The following is a 19,094-nucleotide window of genomic DNA, read 5'->3' as shown; positions in this document are numbered from 1 at the left end:
TATTTTTAAAAAAAATTTGTGTATTTTGTGAATTAATTAAAACACATAAAATACACATTCTTTCAAATAAATATTTTAATTTAAACTATAAAATAATTTTTCAGCAAAGCCGTATATTGTTATTTCCTTAATGAATCTGCATTCTTGATTCTTAACATAAAAAAACGTCAACAAATTTGGTCAAAGATAGAACTAAAAATCACTCGAATTTTATTTGCAACGAAACTTTACAAATAATATTATAAATTTGAAAGTTGAAACATGGTACTAAATGTTCATATAATCAATAATGGTAAAGTCCTCCCTTAAAAAGTCATAAAAAAATAAAAAATAAAATATTATGTTATTATATTATTATATTAGCAATGCTTCTACATTTTACCTAAATACTGTGTACTTATTTGTAGGAAGTTTATTTTTCTCATTACATTTTGTTATAGCATTTGTAGATGGTTTGTATTTGTGAGTATAATTTGAGGGTAGAGGACATAAAAGAAATACGTATATGAGTAGTGTCTAGAATTATGTATTAATGAAATGTAGGGTGTTGGTGGCTCAACATCTTGAATTCATCACCTAACCATTTGTCTCAACTTTGATCCTTCTTTTGTTCTTTACTGACACTTTCAATAATTCATCTTCATCTCAATAACCTCAAACTTCTCGTTACTGCTGCATCCTCAATAACACTCTCTTTTCATGCTTTCATGCTTTTCAATTTTCTACACAAACCCTAATAGGTTCATGTCTCTAGAATATAATAAAAATCATTCCAATTTCAATGAAATAGTATTATTATGGTCATCACCATATTCAAAGTACATATTTTAGTATGATAAAACATATTTGATGTTTGATATAATCAGTTCACTTTTAAACTTCAAATATTATACCGGTTGACTCGAGTAATCAACGTAATATAGAGATATATATAATATCGGTGAAATAACCGATGTTATATGTAATTGACATTTTACAACGTTTACATCTACGTGATAAGATTAGTGTAAAATAATTTTAAAACCAATGTAAAATCTCTTTTGTTGCAAAAGGTAAACCTTTATTGTTATTTTTTTTTTACAATTGAGCCATTAATGATGTATGTTTCTTGGAAAGAAAAGAAAAAAGAAAAAAAGGTCCTTTGCATTGTGGTAGATGTGAAGGAATCTTGGATTCACATGTTATTTTATCATGATCAAGTTTATTTCACATTTTGTGATTATAATAATATTGGCCATTATCTATTGACGTAAAAAATTAAAAATATTTTGTTCTCTTTTGTGGGGAAAGAGGGCAAGTTAGGCATGAAAAGATGAAAAGCACTAAACCGTGTTTGGAGGCATCAAATTTGAAATTTCAACCAAGGGTTGCTTTTTAAGCCTAATCATAGCATATGGACAAAACTTTTTTTCATTCATTGATAACATATCAAAATTAATATTTATCATATTATTATTATTGTAGTTTCTTCATAATATTTGCTCATTTTTTGTAGTTCACTCGTATTCTTTGTTTAATATAAATAAAGCTGAATATGTGGGTTGTGGATTTGTTTCCTGTTTAGTTCGGTATCCACATTTTCATAATTTTGCACTATAACAAATTTTTTTATATAATTTTCATCTTAGTTAAAAAATTTGCATAGTATACTAGTGCACGAGTCCACCCACACTCACAAAAATATGTTTTGAAAAATTAACATATATATTCTGCACTCTAAAAAAAAATATTAAATAAAAATTATTTTAAAAAGTAATAATTAATCACTGTATTGATTAAATTAGATATTATTTTAGAGACTACAAAATTTATTACCATCTAAATAGTTTCATTATTATTAAAATTTATAAACTAATTTTTAAATTATCTATTTAACTACCAACTTTTTAATCTAAACTAATTAGATACTAGTTTATAAACTAATTTATAAATTTTATTAATAATATAAATTATTTTAGATATCAATAATAATTTATTAGTTTTTAAAATAATATCTAATTTTTATTTTTATTTTAAAACTAACTTTTATTTAATATTTTCTATATTTCAGGTGTTTTTAATTAAATTTAAATCAACTAAATTCAAATAATAAAAATTACATAACAACACTAAGATAATTCAGTTCGGATTGAAATACTCAATTAGGCCACTACTTTGAAAATATTATTAATTGGATTTGAGTGCACATATATTCACTTAGCATATTTTTTAAAAAAGTTTATTTTTTAGTGTGTTTGATACAAAATTCTAAAGTCAAATTAAACTGTTATTGTAATTAAATATACTGAAATTTGCTGCAAAGAAACATTTGAAGTAAACAATATTATTGTTTTTTAAAAAAAGAGGTAGATTATTAATAGGTTCAATTGTAATTTTATTTTTCATTAATTTGTATAAAGAAACCGACTTTAACCTTAACTCAATATTTCAAGATTTATAAATTAATGTTTGCATCCACTTATATACTATTTGTCTTAATTTATAATCGATGTGAGATCTCACACATCCTTTACATCAAGATATGTCAACTCATTCACGTCACTACATAGTGATCTGATAACAGTTCGATATTATAAAGTTCGATAAGATCAATTAATTTGCAATAGAATATACTTTAAGTCCGTCTAACTCAATCTTACAAAATCGACTTATAAAATAAAGTTTACGATTATAAATAATTATAAAATATCCTAACTTTAGTCTACTAAATGTAATTATCAGCCGTTTATGATTGACATTTTGGTATTTTATTTATTTTCAAAATTTTAAAAATATGCAATTACGATTCCAATAACAATAACCTTAAAAAAAACCAGTTGGCCAAACTATATACAATTTGTTTTCTTCTGACCTTAAAAGGATGTTGTTGTTAAAATCTTGATTACAATTAATTTACAATTAATTATTCAGAATAAAACGTATGCAACAATTACATGCAGTTTAAATTAGTCATTATGAAAGCAAATAGTTAAGCACAATTTGTCATTATTTGTGATTTGTATAGTAATATAATAAGTTTGTTGCATATTACAATAATCTGCACAAGGTTTGGTTCTAGAAATGTCAGAATCATGGATAAACTTTAGATATTCCTCTGTGGGATATCCATATTCCATTCAATTAATTAATGATTTTTGTTAGGTTTTTGAAGAAGTCCATCATTTAATCGCAAAACCAAACTATATAATAAAATAATTACTTAGTGCCATTAGTCACACATGAAAAGTTTAGAAGGGTTAGAGGAGAAATAAAGAAACATAATAAGATGATAAAAAAAAACTTATTTATTAGTTAACTATTAGGTAAAATGTTTCAATAATTTATAGTCAATAATAATATCCTAATTTTTATCTCATATATTATTAAAGTTTTAAGAGTTTATAAATATATCATAGTATTACAAAAAATAATATATTAAATACTCTAACATACTTTTTTATGCATAAAGATATTATTAATTGATTAATAAATTTTAAGTTTAAATATATAAACAATTTATCACTAATAATAAATTTGTTAATTAATCTTTTTATTTTATTTATCTTTAATTTATTTATTAAAAGTCAAAAAATCTAGAAATATATTATAGAAATATTTACTAACTACTTATTACTTTAACATACATTGTATTTTTTCTAACAAATTTTTACTTAAACGTTGAAGAATACTTTAGTGATAGCCTCTCTTTTTTAAAAAAAAAAACTTAGTTTCCAAATTTTAAAAAAACAAAGTCAGATTTATCAATGCATTGTTTATTTATAGTAAAAACAATAAATGTTATTTGACTTTTTAAATAGGGTATGAAGAAGAAAGTAATATATATATCCTATTTTTATATTTATTTCTATTGTTAAAATTATTAAAATATTAGATACTATATTTTAAAATCTATCTCCTTATAATTTATTTCTTTTTATATGATATTGAAAATAATAAAATTTTAATAATATTATACTTTTTATTTTTTTAAAAAACTATTTACTAATTATTTAAAGAAAATAAGTGCAGATACATGTATACCTCTTCCATGATACAAACCAAAATAACACACATACCTGTTACATTATTCTACAAGAAACATACATTTTATAGTTATTATTATATATAAAAAAAAGGTGGGTAACAAGTTTTTACATTTAGGATATAATTACATTCAAATATCTTTTCATTCATAAATAATCATTTTATTGGTATAATAGACTTCCATGTAGTTTGTTCTTATAATTCTTTATGAATAGGTAAAGTCTATTTATGTATCGTTTTTGTTAACATGTGGGTTTTGGTCTAATCTTTCCATATTTTTGTATTTTATTTCTTTTTATTTTTTTTAATAATACATTTTCATGTGATGACAGATGATTGTTGTTAATTGAGGTGTCAGCCTAACTGAGATGTCAAATTGCATAACGATGTCTAACATGAAAACTAAAACTTTTATAAAAAAAAATATACAAGTATCTCTTTAGGTTTTATTTTTATACTAATTATATTATGAAGTAAAGAATATGAATAAGTACCCTGAGTATAATAATAACACAATAAACTGATATTAATAATATGATAAACCAAATTAGTAACCATAGTAAACTGAAGAACAACACTGTGAGAAGAGAAAAGAAAGAAAGAAAAAGTGAAAAAGATGAAGTGAGTTGAGAAAAGAATAAAACAGAATGTCCCATGTGACTAAGCTTTGATGGAGAAAGAAAGAAAATGAATTAAAGAGAAAGGAAAGGTGTTGTTTGTGGTGCTGATGGAAGCTGCCATTCACACCTCTTTAAAACCAAACTAAAATTTTATACATAAATTTGCTTGCATGTACCATCACTAAAATATATATATATATATATATATATAAAATAAAAATTAATTTTAGAAAAAAAAAATAGTTGATACAATGAATAAATTAAAGAACATTTTAAAGACTAAAAAAAATTTTAGTTTTTAAATTTGTTTATATTATTGTTAAATAGTTTCTAAATTGGTATTTGATTAGCAATCAATGTTTTTGCTACCAGATTTAGAATCTAAATAATTGGTAGTTAAAATCTTGATAACTAATTAGAAACTATTTAACAATAATAAAAACTAATTTAAAAACCAATTTTTTTTAGTCTCTAAAATGGTTTCTAATTTAATCACTACAACAACTAATTATTTTTAGTTTCTATAATTGATTTATATTTGAAGATGTTCTTATCGTGTATAATCACCCCTTTAATTTTCTTTAATGTTAATATGATATTTGATATAATTTTATTTATTTTTATAAAAACTCTTATATATAGATATTATATATAATTTGGATTAACATTTCAAATAAAAACAATCATATATTAAAAAAAATAGTATTTGATATAATTAGTAACATATAAAAACATTATTTGATATAATTTTATTATGCAATACTTTTAAATAATATTTATTAAGATTTTGATATAATACTAATACGTGATATCTTTAAAAAAAACTTAATGTATGAACAAAATATATTATTTATCTATCACAAGAGAAATGTCATAATAAAATTTGGTCAAAATTAAAATAAAATTTTAATAAGAACTAAAAGTAATAATTTCATATTTTGATTATACTCCATGTCAATAATATAGTTAAGAAAAACAAAATCATTGTAACATGTGTATTGTATTTGTATTTTAAAGTCACAATTAGTTCATCAATGTACAATAAATGTTGTATTCAAATTTTAAACGTATGAATATAAATCAGTTAACAGATAACAAATGTAATAATTTTACAAAAATTTAATATTACCATAATTACTTCATTTATGATTTTATAGAAGTAACCTTGTCATTATTAATTCATTTATAATTTTATAAAATTAGCTGCTTCATTATTAATTCATTTGTAACTCTCAAGTTTAATTTTGCCATTATTAATTATAGTAAAAACTATGAAGATTACTTAGTGGATACAAGTGAAAACAACCATCATCATCATCACAAGTTGTTATTTATGAACTAATTCATTTTGATTATACAAAAAAAATGGTTAATTTTTAATAGATATAATAAATTTATATTTTTTTTTCAAAATTATTTCTAGGACCAATGTCTTTATTTGTTTGTTAGTGTAGCATGATCACAATCCATAGAACCACATTGGGGAAGCACATGTTAACACTTTGGCTAAGTTTCACCTAAAATTGTACCGACACAAAATTTAGTGACCCTCCTAGGATGTTTCACATTTGGTCATTTTTATTTACTATTTATCCCTTCTAAGTTCTTCACCCAACCAAAACAAGGGTATGAACATATCACTATCATGTGTGTGGAGAAAGACAAAACAACACCAACAAAAAATTAAGTCCATAAATAGTTAGTCAAAATTCATCCAAACAAGCACCAAGATTTTGGACACAACAAATAGAGAAAAGAGGGAAAAATGCAAGTCATCCCTTGTGGACCCTAGATATTATTACCAAAGCCACGTGCACTATTATTTATTAATAAATCAAAATCAACAAAAAAAAAAACAAAAGAAAAAAGAAAAAAGAAAGAGCATGTGACAGTGTAAATGTGAAATGACATGGTAAAAGAGAAATGGTCATGGAGAAGTGGGTGCTTGGCGTGAAGGAGATGTAATGCAACAACAACCAATAATAATAATATTATTATTATTACTATTATTATTATTATTACTATTATTATTTTATTGTGCCCACTTTGATGAATTTGTAAAAATATAATTTTTAAAACAGTTTGAATTAAAAACAAAGTGCAGGAACACTGAAATTAATTAAAGTTTGAATTTTTTAAAACTTTTGAGTATACTAAAATTTTGTGCAGAAGTGGGGTTTGTGTTGGCAAGACTATTCATTTATTAGCATTATGTTATTTTGTTGTGTGTGGAGACAGAAGGCAGAGAAAGATGATGCATTTCTTAATTTCATGGAAAAAAAATCAGAAGAAAGAAGGACCCATTTGGTAAGCTGCCAAAGAGACACACCCTTTCAGCTTTTGGTCACATTATTGATTACCCAGTGAAAAATAAAGTAATAAATCACCAATTACCATAATTAATTTTTACTTGGTTGATAAAAAAAGGTTTTTTTTCATAAACTTGATCATAAAGTTTTGATTTTTATTTAGTGAGGGGATGCATTGAACAAACATTTAAAAAGAAGATTATTAATTAATTAATGACATAATGATTCTGAAGAAAATGTAATTTAGAATAAATTTATTATCATCAAGTAAATTAATTACTACTATCTTTAATCTTAATAAACTAGATAGCAATAAAGAAGAAGGAAAGATGAAATCTTTTGTAACAGTAATTGCTGAGATTAACTATAATCATGACTGTAAAATAATGTGATTAGTGCTAATAATAATATTTCATTTAAGATTTTATGTTGTATTTATTTATACTAAAAAAATATTTTGTGTGTGTGTGAATGTAAATAATAAATAATAATAGTAAAATGGTGAAATTGATTTTGGGATGGAAGCTGCTGTGTGTCTGTCTCTACCACCACCAAGGCTATGACTTTTGCATACACTCTCTCATCTATTGGGCAACTTTTGTTTTATTTTATTTTATTTTATTTTCCTAAATTGAAGATTACTGCTCCTCTTTAATCTCTCCTCACAAATTTTCATTTCTCCTATCTCATTTTTTGATATCATTTCTTCATCCTCCAACAAGAGCAACAACACCCTTTTCTCTTCTTTCTTCTTCTTCTTCTTCTTTCTCTTCTTCTTCCCCTTTCCATTTCTCAGTTCTTCTTCTTTCTTTGTTTTATTTTTTCCACCTCAAGTGTGGAAACGGAAAAAAAATATAAACAAATCCAATAAAAAAAGCATCCACAACAAAGGGGTGGGGTGCTTTCTTTGCTTATTCTCTCAATTAGTCATCTTATGATTTTTTTCCCAGATAGATCGGCCTTGTTTCATTTTTTTCTGTAAGTTTTCCTGCACCCTTTTCTTCAATCTCCTTTGGTCTGATCACTCTGTGGTTTTCTTGGATTCAAAACCTATAAAGTTTGTATTTTTCTGGGCTTTTAAAAATGTTTCTGGGGTTTGATTGGAGTATTCAGCCTTTTCCCAATGTTTTTGGGCTGTGTAAATGGTTACCTAACATTTTACAGCTTCCCCTCCCCCCTCTGATAAACTTTATTGGTTTTGTTTGGCTGTTGAAATGTTTAATCCAGCCCTGGTTTGAAACGTTGCAAAAGTTTTGCTGATCTCCGAAAATTTTCATTTTTTTTTTACGTTTTTCTTTTTGTCTTGTTCTTCATGTTCTGTAAAAAGGAGTTGACTTTATTGTTATTCTTGGGGTTATGGTCTTCTTTCTCTGCTGTGTGGATAATTTTCTAAGGTGTTAATCAATTGGTAATGCTGCATTATTGGGTTTTGTACTGTAGGGTTCCTTAGCTGATGAAAGAGGTGTTTGAGTTGTGATGGTTGTTGCTTGTGGTTTTTGAAAAATACTCTCCTTGTTCTCCTTCCCCGGCTTAGTGTTTGGGAAGTTTAGTTTTACATTGATTTCATTGGTGTGTATGATATAAAAGTGTTTCATTTCATTGTGCCATGATGTAAAATTTGTGTGCACAACACATGAGCTATTCTTTTGTCAACTGTTGCTGTTCATGTATAACAATTTTCTGAAACAAATACAGATGATTGCCTCTTAGGTGGGTAAGTCCTCTGCCAGTGGTTGCTTCACCCGTCCCCCATCATGGTTTCAGGCTTTCAGCTTTCAACAGATACCATCTAATGTGTCTGGTGATTGATAGAAATCTTGTATGCTATCCACCTAATGGATTTAGCTTCTTCATGTTCAGCTGCTGCCACTACAATTTTCAGTTTACTAATAGATATGCAATTGTGATGCATTATAGAGGAAATGGGAGCTTTCAAGCTTAGGATAACTGGTTGCTTTTAGAGTTTTGGTGACATTATGCATTTTGAAATAGTTATCTGAATCTGAGTAGCCACAATGATCACTATTTGATGTGATTTACAGCATTTTACTTGAAGTGAATTGGATATGCCCATTTTCAATGCCTAATCTTCACTTTCTTGCTTGTTGGACAGATTTGCTAAGCCAAGTGTGTGACGAGCTTTTTCATTGAGGATTCCTCTCATACAGTTAACTTTTTTGTGTTTGGAAACTTTAGATATCTTCAATGCAAGGGCAGAGAGGCACAATTGGTTCCTTGCAAGAAACCATAGAATTTGATACATCAAGTACTGCTACAGTTGAGCAACATATTTTCTGGAACAATATGCGTAATCCTTCAGAGAATCATTTTGCACTTCCCCCCAGTGATTTAAACCCGTCGTACGCAAATCCTATAAACCATGAATGGCAGAACCTTAGTGGATGGAGCCTAGGTGAGCCAAGTTCCAGTAATACTCAGAATGAGGTTACTAACAATGAGCAGAAAGGAGAGGTAGGATTATCATCTTCAATAAGTTCTGGTCCTATAGCTGGTCCAAGACTTGAAGAGAGGCGCTTTGAACCAAACAATACTTTTTCATTGGACAATGTCAATACAAGTTCCATGTATATGCGCAGCTCCAATTCTCACTTGGTGCCTCAGAATCTCAACCTAAATGCAAGCTTAGCAGATAGTGTCACTGTCACTGATAATGGCTATCGTGTGGAACATCCTAACTTGAACAAGTCTAGTGGACCGGTAAATGAGCATCTTCCACCTTCAATTGGTTCTGGTCCTTTTCTGCTTCCTTCTGGCACTAATGGCTTTTTGGTTGAGGATACTGATGGTAGGCCTGGTTGTTCTCTAGACACCCGCCGTGTATCTTGTAAAAGAAAGGCTGTTGAACGAAGTGTTGGGCAATCTTCAGGTGGTGGAAGTTCTAGCTATACTCAGCATACAGATGGTAGTACTTGGAACACTCTTCCTACTCAGGATTATGGTGGAAGCAGTTTTAACAGATCTGCCTCAACAGAACAGGTAAATGCAAGACTCTGTCTGAGTACTGGGGATGGAGCTTCTGAGAGCATTCCTTGGTCAAATGTTGCAGGAAGCTCAGAAAACTTCCACAGGAATTTTCGTGTGAGGATAAATCCTTCAAGTCAACAAATTTCAGTTCCCCCCCCTGCAATCTCAAGTGGGAGTGTTATTAGGAATTCTGGTGTTTCTTCATCCTCTCCAATGTTGCAAAGGTTTCACCCTGTTGATAATTCTTTGGACTTGAGGTCAGCACCACCTGTTGATACTATGGTTCCTCAAAGCCAGCCCCTTGTAATCCATGTTCCAGCTTTACCAAGGAATGTGCAGCCATTCAGGTGGAATGGAGGTTCAAGCTCAGCAAACAATCATCCTTCAAACCCAGTTATATGTGCAGATAGAAATAATTTACCAAACGAGGAACCAAGTTCAAGAAGTATGCCTAGAAACATTGTAGAATACCCCATGTTTGTGCCTGCAACCAATTTAAGAAATGTGGTTAGAAATCCAGCTAGAGCTTCAAATAGTGCAAATTTAAGTATTCCAGGAAATGTTGGTTCTTTATCGAGGGCAGGCTCAAATTCAGCTGTCAATCCACCATCTGCTCCGGCGTGGGTTTCTCGCCCAAATCCTCAGCAGTATCCTCGCAGGTTATCAGAATATGTTCGCCGGTCTTTGTTTTCTCCTGGTTTGGAAGCTGCTGGAAGTTCAAGCAACAATTATGCTTCCTTCCGTGGCCCTTCTACTTCATCTGGGGTAAACCCATTTGAGAGGCAAGGTGATGGTGAATTTGGAATTCAGTATTCTTTACGATCATTGGCTGCTGCTGGTGAAGGAAGTAGTAGACTTGTATCTGAGGTGTGTATAATATATTCAACTCTTCTCTCGCATATCATTATTGCAGTTTGAACTGCTGGAAAAGATTGTTTCTTTTATTGTGTGTCTTGGATGAATGGAGGCATCTGAGATATCAACCTCTTTTTCTTTGAAAAAATCACATTTTTTTCATTGAAATAAATATTTGATCTTAGGCTCAGGCCTTTTGAATTTAACAAGTTATAATGATTTCTAGTAAGCAAAAAATGAAGTCTTTGAGAAAGTATGGCAATAGTCACACTTTGGCTAAACGATGACAATTTCCAAGCTCTGTTATTGCTACCCTTTTGAGTTGCAGTATTTTTATCTTCTTTTAACGAATAATTGTTCTCTTGGACTTACATTTGCTTTTGTGCAGCTCCGCAATGTATTGGGCCTCATGCGTAGGGGTGGGAACCTACGATTTGAGGTTAGTTTTATTTCTAATTAATTATATATGTTGACAATGCACTGATATTGAGTAAAACTTTCTTGGCTACCTTTTTTATCTTCTGCTAACAGTGCCACAGTTGCTTCAAACTGGTTCAATTTTTGTATATGTTTGCTTGTCCTCTTTTATTGTTTATCTGTTGTACCATTGAATTGTTAAGTTACCAAGGAATTTTCTGTTCATATCCGATGGACATTACAGAACAAAAAATAGTTGGTAAGAATGAGTAGAAGAAAGGTTAAAGTTAAACAAATTGTATACTTTGTTCTTTTATAGAAAATAAGCCTGATTTTTCCTATATGAAATTTTGTGTTTTATGTAATCTGTAGTGATCTCTGCGTGCTTATGTTTTCTTTAGAATGTTGCTTGGAATCCAAGAAATATTAAGATGTTCAACTGATGTTGAGGCCATGAAATCTGGCTGTGGAGTTCAAAAGATAATAAAAGATCTAGTGATTTCTTTGTGTAAGAGTTTGGGAGTCTGGAAACTAGCATGAGTTCGATCATGTGCAATAAGTTTTGTTGGTATAGATCTTCTGATTTGCCTGCAAATGGAAACTGCTTAGGGTGTAGTTGAAATTTATATATTTCAATGGATTTTGTTTTGATTTGGGGAAATTACATCTGCAACCAACAAAATCAAGCAGCTGGAAAGTGATGTGATTTGAAAACTGATACTAAGCTTGTGTTGTAAGACATGTGGTTTGATTTTGTGACAGGATGTTATGATCTTGGACCATTCAGTGTTCGCTGGAATTGCTGATATTCATGATCGACACAGGGATATGCGACTTGATGTTGATAACATGTCTTATGAGGTAAAAACTTATTTCAACATACTCTTATGTGTCCTTTTGAGAGTTTTTTTTATCAATCAAGAACAAAATATTATATTCATATATCACCTCAATACATCATAAATCGAACATGTTACTCCCAAATCCACATGGTAGAATTAGCCACACACGTCTTCTAACACCTTCTATACCTTCTATTCTCCCAATTGGGTTACAAGTTGTTGTTTTTTTCTCAATCTTGCATCCCCTTTTGAGAGTTTCTTATTGTGTAACATTTATGAATGTAATAGGAGCTATTGGCTTTGGAAGAACGCATTGGAAATGTGAGCACTGGCTTGAATGAGGAGACCATATTAAAACACATGAAAAATAAGAAGTATTCAGCTAAACCAGGTTCTCAGCATGAGGCAGAACCCTGTTGTGTTTGTCAGGTAAACTTGGCTACATGTTACTTTTTCCTCAGCATGCATGTTCATGTTATATATAACCTGTGATTACTTTTGTTCTGTGCATGTTTGTGCAGATTGGTGTAATAACTTGTGTTATGTTATGTGCAGGAGGAGTACAAAGATGGAGATGCTTTAGGGTCACTGGATTGTGGGCATGATTACCATACCGAATGCATTAAGCAGTGGCTAATGCATAAGAATCTGTGTCCCATTTGTAAGACAACAGGGTTGAAAACATGAGCCATGTCAAGGGCTTGAAAACATGAGACTTGTATCAAAAATATTTTAGCTTAGAAGATGAACAATGAGGCCAAGGAAAGTGGCACCATTAATCAGAATTTTCTGCTGAATTGTAGCTGAAGTTTCTGGTGCTATGCTGCTTTTCTAAATGGCCCATCTTCTTAAGCCTTAGCCAAATTTCTTATTATCATTTTTTGTTTATTTGTAGAAGCCAATGATCTCATGTTAAAGTGACACATGAGATTATTGGTGTGGATAAAGGAACATTTCTTAACTGTAGTTTATAAGGCTTGTTTTATACATTTATCAAATTTTTTACACATTGCTCATATTCTTTTGCTTTTTGTTCGGTTTATGATGTGATTCATCTATGGATTATAAGGTAAATGATTAAATGTGAAATACTAATCTTGCATTGTGTTTTCTTTTAAAATAATTTATCTGTCATATTTGATATGTAGTTGAAAGAGTTTATGGAAAAATATTGTATTTATTCAATATGTTTTCATCTTGTTTAGGAAGTTCTTAAGAATGCTTCATGAAAGTAGATTATAGTTCATGCAAAAATAGTTTTATCTTATTTTCTATTTTATAATTTGTGAAAACACTTTTTCCATAGGAGTATTCTAAATCGATTCAATGAGATCTAAGAAATTTGATTTTTTTTAAAAGTACAAATATTTTTATTTATTTATTTGTGTAGTATGTATGAATATTTACATTATCATAATTTATGTAGTGATATAAATGAGAAGAAATCTCAACCAACATTCCTTTGCAAATATAGATTTTTTTATTATTTCCCTTGTAATAGTAAATATTATTTACATATAAAACCTAAATGCAGAGTGCATGATTTTAATTTAAGGATTTAGTTATACAAGATTTTACTATTACTTTTACACAAGGCAACATTAACACCATGAGACTTGGTTCTTCACAAATATTTTTTCTTAAATATTTTAGAAAATTAGTTTATACATAAATTAAAATAAAATTTAAAAAATATATGAGAGAATTTTATAAATTTGTTTATAGTTAAATTGAACTTTTTAAAAGATAACAGCCAATATGAACAAAACAAAAAAAGTAGAGGACCTTTTCAATAACTTAAACCTATTTTTTAATTTCAATTCATAACTTTTAGAAAAACCAGCAATTCAAGCATCAATTGATAACTTTTTTAACAATTTTGTGAGAATAAAGTAATTGATACATGCAATATTTGAATTAAGTGTTTTTTTTTATCAGAATCATTTTTATGCTAAAATTCTGACAAAATTGTAATTTTGTTTCCCTTGATTTTTTTTTATGTGACTTTGACCATCTTATTTTTTCCAGTATTTGCATAATTTATTTATTATGTGTCACATTTTAGTTAATTGAATTATTTCTTAATAATATCTTATGAGTATGTTAGATTTCAAGTTCAATTAAATCAAGAAAAAAAATATAAAAAAAGTTAAACCAAAATTACGAATTTTATAAATCTTCAAGCCTAAAAAAAGGAAATCATAAATTAAAAAATAAATAAAAATAAACATTACAAATTCACCTAAATTTTTCCATTAGGAGACATCTAGTTATATCTTATAAGGATAATATCCTCGCTTACCTTATTTAATAATTAGATCATGCAACTTAATACATATAATTAAAAATTACGTTAAAATATAAAATAAATAGTAGCTAAAATTTTAGTAGATAATTTTTCATATCAATTTAAAAATATTTTAGATTTGTTTTAATAATATAAATTATTTTAAATATTAATATTTTTTAATTTATAAAAATATATCTAATTTAATTAAGATAATAATTAATTATTTTCTTATCTCTAGATCAATTGTTATTAGTTTTTTAGGATTCCAAGAAGAAAAAAAAAATTGGAATTAATAATCAAATTTATTAACTAGTCACTGTAAAAGGAAGTGTTTAACTTGCAATTTATTTTTACATTTTGAAACAATATATTTCAAGATGCAAAAATAAGGTGCATAATGAAATTTTGAGATAAATAAAGATATAAACGTGTCTCGAATTAGGTGAAGAAATTTGTATTTTATAAGCATCCGCAAGTTTAAAGCGTATTTGATTAAAAATATTTTTATTGGATTAATTTTTTTTAAATCATAACATGATAAGTTCATTTCATTTTATTGGTTATAAGAAGTTGATGCCATGGATGTAACTTGAATTCTCTCTATATCAATTTTGATATGCACTCATTTTTTTAAAAATTTTAAATTATCCTTGTCTTCTATTTTGGATTTTGGAATGAAAAAAACTTTCAGATTTTAGTATCAGAAAGATATTATTGTGTTGTGAATTACATTTCGATTCTAAATTTATATATTCAAAATTATCTTATTTGTGTTATGAATATAAACATCCGAAAAAATAAAGATAAAATATACATTTTTTTTACCGTGGGGTGTAGGTCATAATTGGTTGGTACAGGGAGAATTAGCCTTTTAAGTGGTGGCTGATTCTCTCTATACCTAATCAAATTGGACATGCACCCAATTGCATTTGTGAAAGTACCAAATTACCCTTAATGAAAATAAAATTAGGGTTTAGTGATTTCTGCACCCAATCACACACCTAAGTTCGTTTCTGCCATTTTCGTACCCAACACCATCTCTCGCACGAGCGTTCACATCCTCGCACCTTGGTTGACATTTCTCCGGCAGCGTAGTGTTGAGTGGAAGGATCCTTGAACAAAGACGAAGCCAGGAACGCGAAGGTCGTCCATTGTTGCGCGAAGGTTTGAGGACATCATCTGCATCAACGCACCCTACAAGCTTTTTTAAAATAAACATGACAAGGGTACAATTGAGTTTTAGAATGTTTGTCGGGTGCCAATCACAATTGATTAGGTACAGGAAGAAATTGCCTTAAGTGGTTCCATTTAAGCCCACTTTTGAATGGGTTGCTCTGGTTTGACATATAATCTATTAAAGGCTATTGCTTTTCGCAACATACGAATTGGACCTCACCCAATTATTGTAAGTAAAAGACAAAATTATCCTTTAGGTTTTGGTTTTCCCTCTTCTCTATTCATATGCACGGTGGTGGGAGTTCTCATTTTTCTTGTGGTTTAGAGGGTTTTGTATTTTCAAATTATATTTTTAACTTATAGATTTAGGATTTTATTTTTTGGAACTTTTTTTCTAAAATACATTTTTAGATTTGAATTTTTGGAATATATTTATAATTTTTTTTTCTAAAATACATTTTCAGATTTTTTGTGTTCTAAATTTTCTTTTTTAAAATATACTGGATTTATTTTTTAATATGAGATTTTGATTTTTGAATTATATTTTTTAAATTCCAAAAATATTTTAATTTTTTTAAAAAGATAACAGAATCCAGATTCAAATTAGTACAGCTTAGGAAGAATTTGGCTGAAACAAGTGGGTCCAAGAAAACGCAATTAAGACACTAAAAAAAATAGAACTTCAACTACCACAACACACAAGGTGCATACAAATGGAGAAGAAGAAAAACCAAAATTCAAAATGTGGACAACACTTTTATCTTTTTTCTCACAATAATTGAGTGCAAGTCAAAAATTTGTAATGTGTGGTAATTATTAGGTTATCTCCAATTTTGTACAACACCAACAAGTCATTTTGATTCATTTTAAAAATAAAAAATAATCATTATAAAACAGATACTTTTAAATATAACTATTATTTATAAAATAAATATAAATTGTAATATAAGTTGTACTAGTACGACTGGACAACCAAGTGAGTTGACCAGCACTCGGATCAAGTTACCGCCTAAACTATGGTGAGAAGGTCACGTGACGACACGTGGCCGATCGATTCTTGACATCGATTCAAGGGTTGACTAAGTCAGCAAAGTTAATCCATAGTTAAGGACTGTTTAGCACAACCTTTGACACGAACCAATTCCCTAATTCGATCCACCAATGAAGACCCATTAAGGTAATATAAATAATACACATTTCAAGGAGAATGTACTCTGAGACCCGAGTGCTAACACCTCGACTGACTTGAACGTTGGAGTATCTTTTGCAGGTACCATTCCCTCCTATAGAATCCAGACGACTGAGAGGAGGAAAGTGTAGCAAAGAGCTTGGAGTATCGTAGACCACCGAAGGTGGAAGCAAAAACAATCATTTTCTATCCCAAACTTGTTGGAGAACATAAATTTATTTAAATAATAAATTAAAAAATATAAAAGTAGAAGTAAGCACTTGCATTTAGGTGTAGGAAAATTGTGAGAAGACGTTACTAGAAGAAGCCTCGGGAATTGCACATTTGATGTCTCTAATAAATTGGTCTCTGTTTGGTTCGATAAACGGTGAAGATTACTATGACGTCTTTTGACTTTTGCCCCTTTTTAAACCCTTTTTTTCCGTTTTCTATTTTTCTCCATTCCTCACTTTCCTTTTTTTTTTTTTTTTTCAATTCTATAATATCGCACATTCATTTAAGGCCCATTAAAATAGTTTAATTAAGTAAAATATAAAAGTAAAAAATATATAAATAAAACAGATAGTTGAATCAAAATTACAGATTGAGTAAAATTGAAAAATTATATTATATTTAAACATTTTTTTTTATCATTTTTATCTTCGTTGTTTTAGATTTATGAAAAATGTTTATTTGAGTACCCATAGAAATAAACAAAATTATATATAATAAATAAATGACGAGTAAAATTAAAAATGTGATAATATGTGGGAGATGAAAATTAAAAATTAAATTAAATAAATAGACTCAAATCATATTTAATTTTTATATTTTTCCCGTTCTTTTAAATTTTTGAAAAATGTTTAGTTTGGATAGCCGTTTGTTTATTAATAATACACAAAGACAAAAATGAAAAAAAAATGAGCTAAAATTGGAAGATATAAAATGTGATAAATGTATAGTGTAATGATTTATACAGCACTCCTGTTATTTCTTCAATATTTTTTTATATGTAATAAGAGATAAATAAAATAAAATAATTGTATAAATTACTACTAGTTATTATAAAATTTTAATAATAATAACAATATATAACCACCCATTTGATATATACCGATATTTTTATTTTATTTTATTTTTAATAATAATTAAAGTTATAATAAAAAATTTACAACAAAATATATCCATACAAAAAATAAATAAAAAAGTTAAAAACATAATGGAAAACAATTAAACAGATAAGAAACTAACTAACATATTTGTGAGAAATAGCTCCTCCGTAAATTAAAAAATAGTTACTATACAATTAAAATTGAAGTATTTAAAATGTTTAATTATATATAATTACTTTTCTTTTTATCACAACTTAACTTCAATATAACGTATAATAAATAATATATCCAATAATTTTATTTTTATATAATAAATAAAATTACATAAAATAAAAAATAATAATACATATAATTTTACTTGTGAAAATTTATAAAACAACATAATCATAACATCTAAATTTTTGCTAATAATAATAATAATAATAACCAGTATAATTATTGTGAAAAATAGTATAGTATAAATTATTATAGAAATATTATAAAGTTTGAATTTTAAAAAATCATTAAATATATTTTTTAATATGATGCTTGTGTGTGTTGGTTTTCTCTTTCTTTCTTCTCATCACAAAGGTCAAACTATTTAAACAGCTAATAAAATTCAACACGGAAACTTTAAATTACAATTAAAAAATAAACTGTTTCAGAGACTGCAATAAATAATTAGTTATCACAAAAAAATATTTATCAGACTACCAATATTTAATTTTCAAAATAAGTTAGTACTATTATTTATACGTCTTTATTTTATTTTTTTCAAAATAAATACCTCATTTTTTTTTTTGAGATCCCAAAATATTTAATAGGTTTATGATTTTTTTTAAGTGAATCTTTATTTTAGAATTCAGTGAAATTATTTTTAAATATCTAAAATGAATCAAAGGCGTGTTTAAAGTAATTTCAATGATTGAGAGGTTTAGTGTAACGATATTTATGATATCCACTAATAAAAAGTATTTATAAATGAATTTAAAATAAAATAATATAAAAGTCAGTAATTTGGTAGATATAACAAAGAATTCAATATAACTCAAAATAAAATAACAAAATTAGTGACTAATATAGAATTTTAATGTCCTAACAAGAAAAAGGACAATAAGTTTAGCTCGTTTTAATATTAATTAATGTTTAAAGACTAAATAATAACAATAATAAGTAATTAAGCTTAGAAATTGATTCAATATTTTAAAATTCAGTTAAAATTTCTTATTTTGATTGACTAAACAGACACTTTAAACATGTTTAGCCCGCTTGGTTACAAATTATATGATTAAGAAATAGAAGTTATTGATTTATTTTT

General features: G+C 27.6%; 1 protein-coding gene across 2 annotated transcripts; it reads left to right on the top strand.

Moving 5' to 3' along the window:
• The first annotated feature begins 7,452 nt into the window (after positions 1 to 7,452).
• LOC137816509 (probable E3 ubiquitin-protein ligase RHG1A) lies at positions 7,453 to 13,067 on the top strand. 2 transcript variants are annotated; one of them, XM_068619674.1, is made up of 7 exons: positions 7,453 to 7,930; positions 8,648 to 8,771; positions 9,066 to 10,804; positions 11,181 to 11,231; positions 11,972 to 12,070; positions 12,340 to 12,480; positions 12,607 to 13,067. In XM_068619674.1, the coding sequence occupies exons 3-7, from the start codon at positions 9,158 to 9,160 to the stop codon at positions 12,736 to 12,738; spliced, it is 2,070 nt and encodes a 689-aa protein (XP_068475775.1). In that variant the 5' UTR covers positions 7,453 to 7,930; positions 8,648 to 8,771; positions 9,066 to 9,157; the 3' UTR covers positions 12,739 to 13,067. The 2 variants fall into 2 exon arrangements, with proteins under 2 accessions (XP_068475775.1, XP_068475774.1); XM_068619673.1 differs by lacking the exon at positions 8,648 to 8,771 and having other exon boundaries at positions 7,462 to 7,930.
• The last annotated feature ends 6,027 nt before the right edge of the window (positions 13,068 to 19,094 follow it).

This window comes from Phaseolus vulgaris, chromosome 1, assembly GCF_000499845.2.
Source record: "Phaseolus vulgaris cultivar G19833 chromosome 1, P. vulgaris v2.0, whole genome shotgun sequence".
Taxonomy (NCBI): Eukaryota; Viridiplantae; Streptophyta; class Magnoliopsida; order Fabales; family Fabaceae; genus Phaseolus; species Phaseolus vulgaris.
This window is presented reverse-complemented; position numbering and strand designations above follow the sequence as displayed.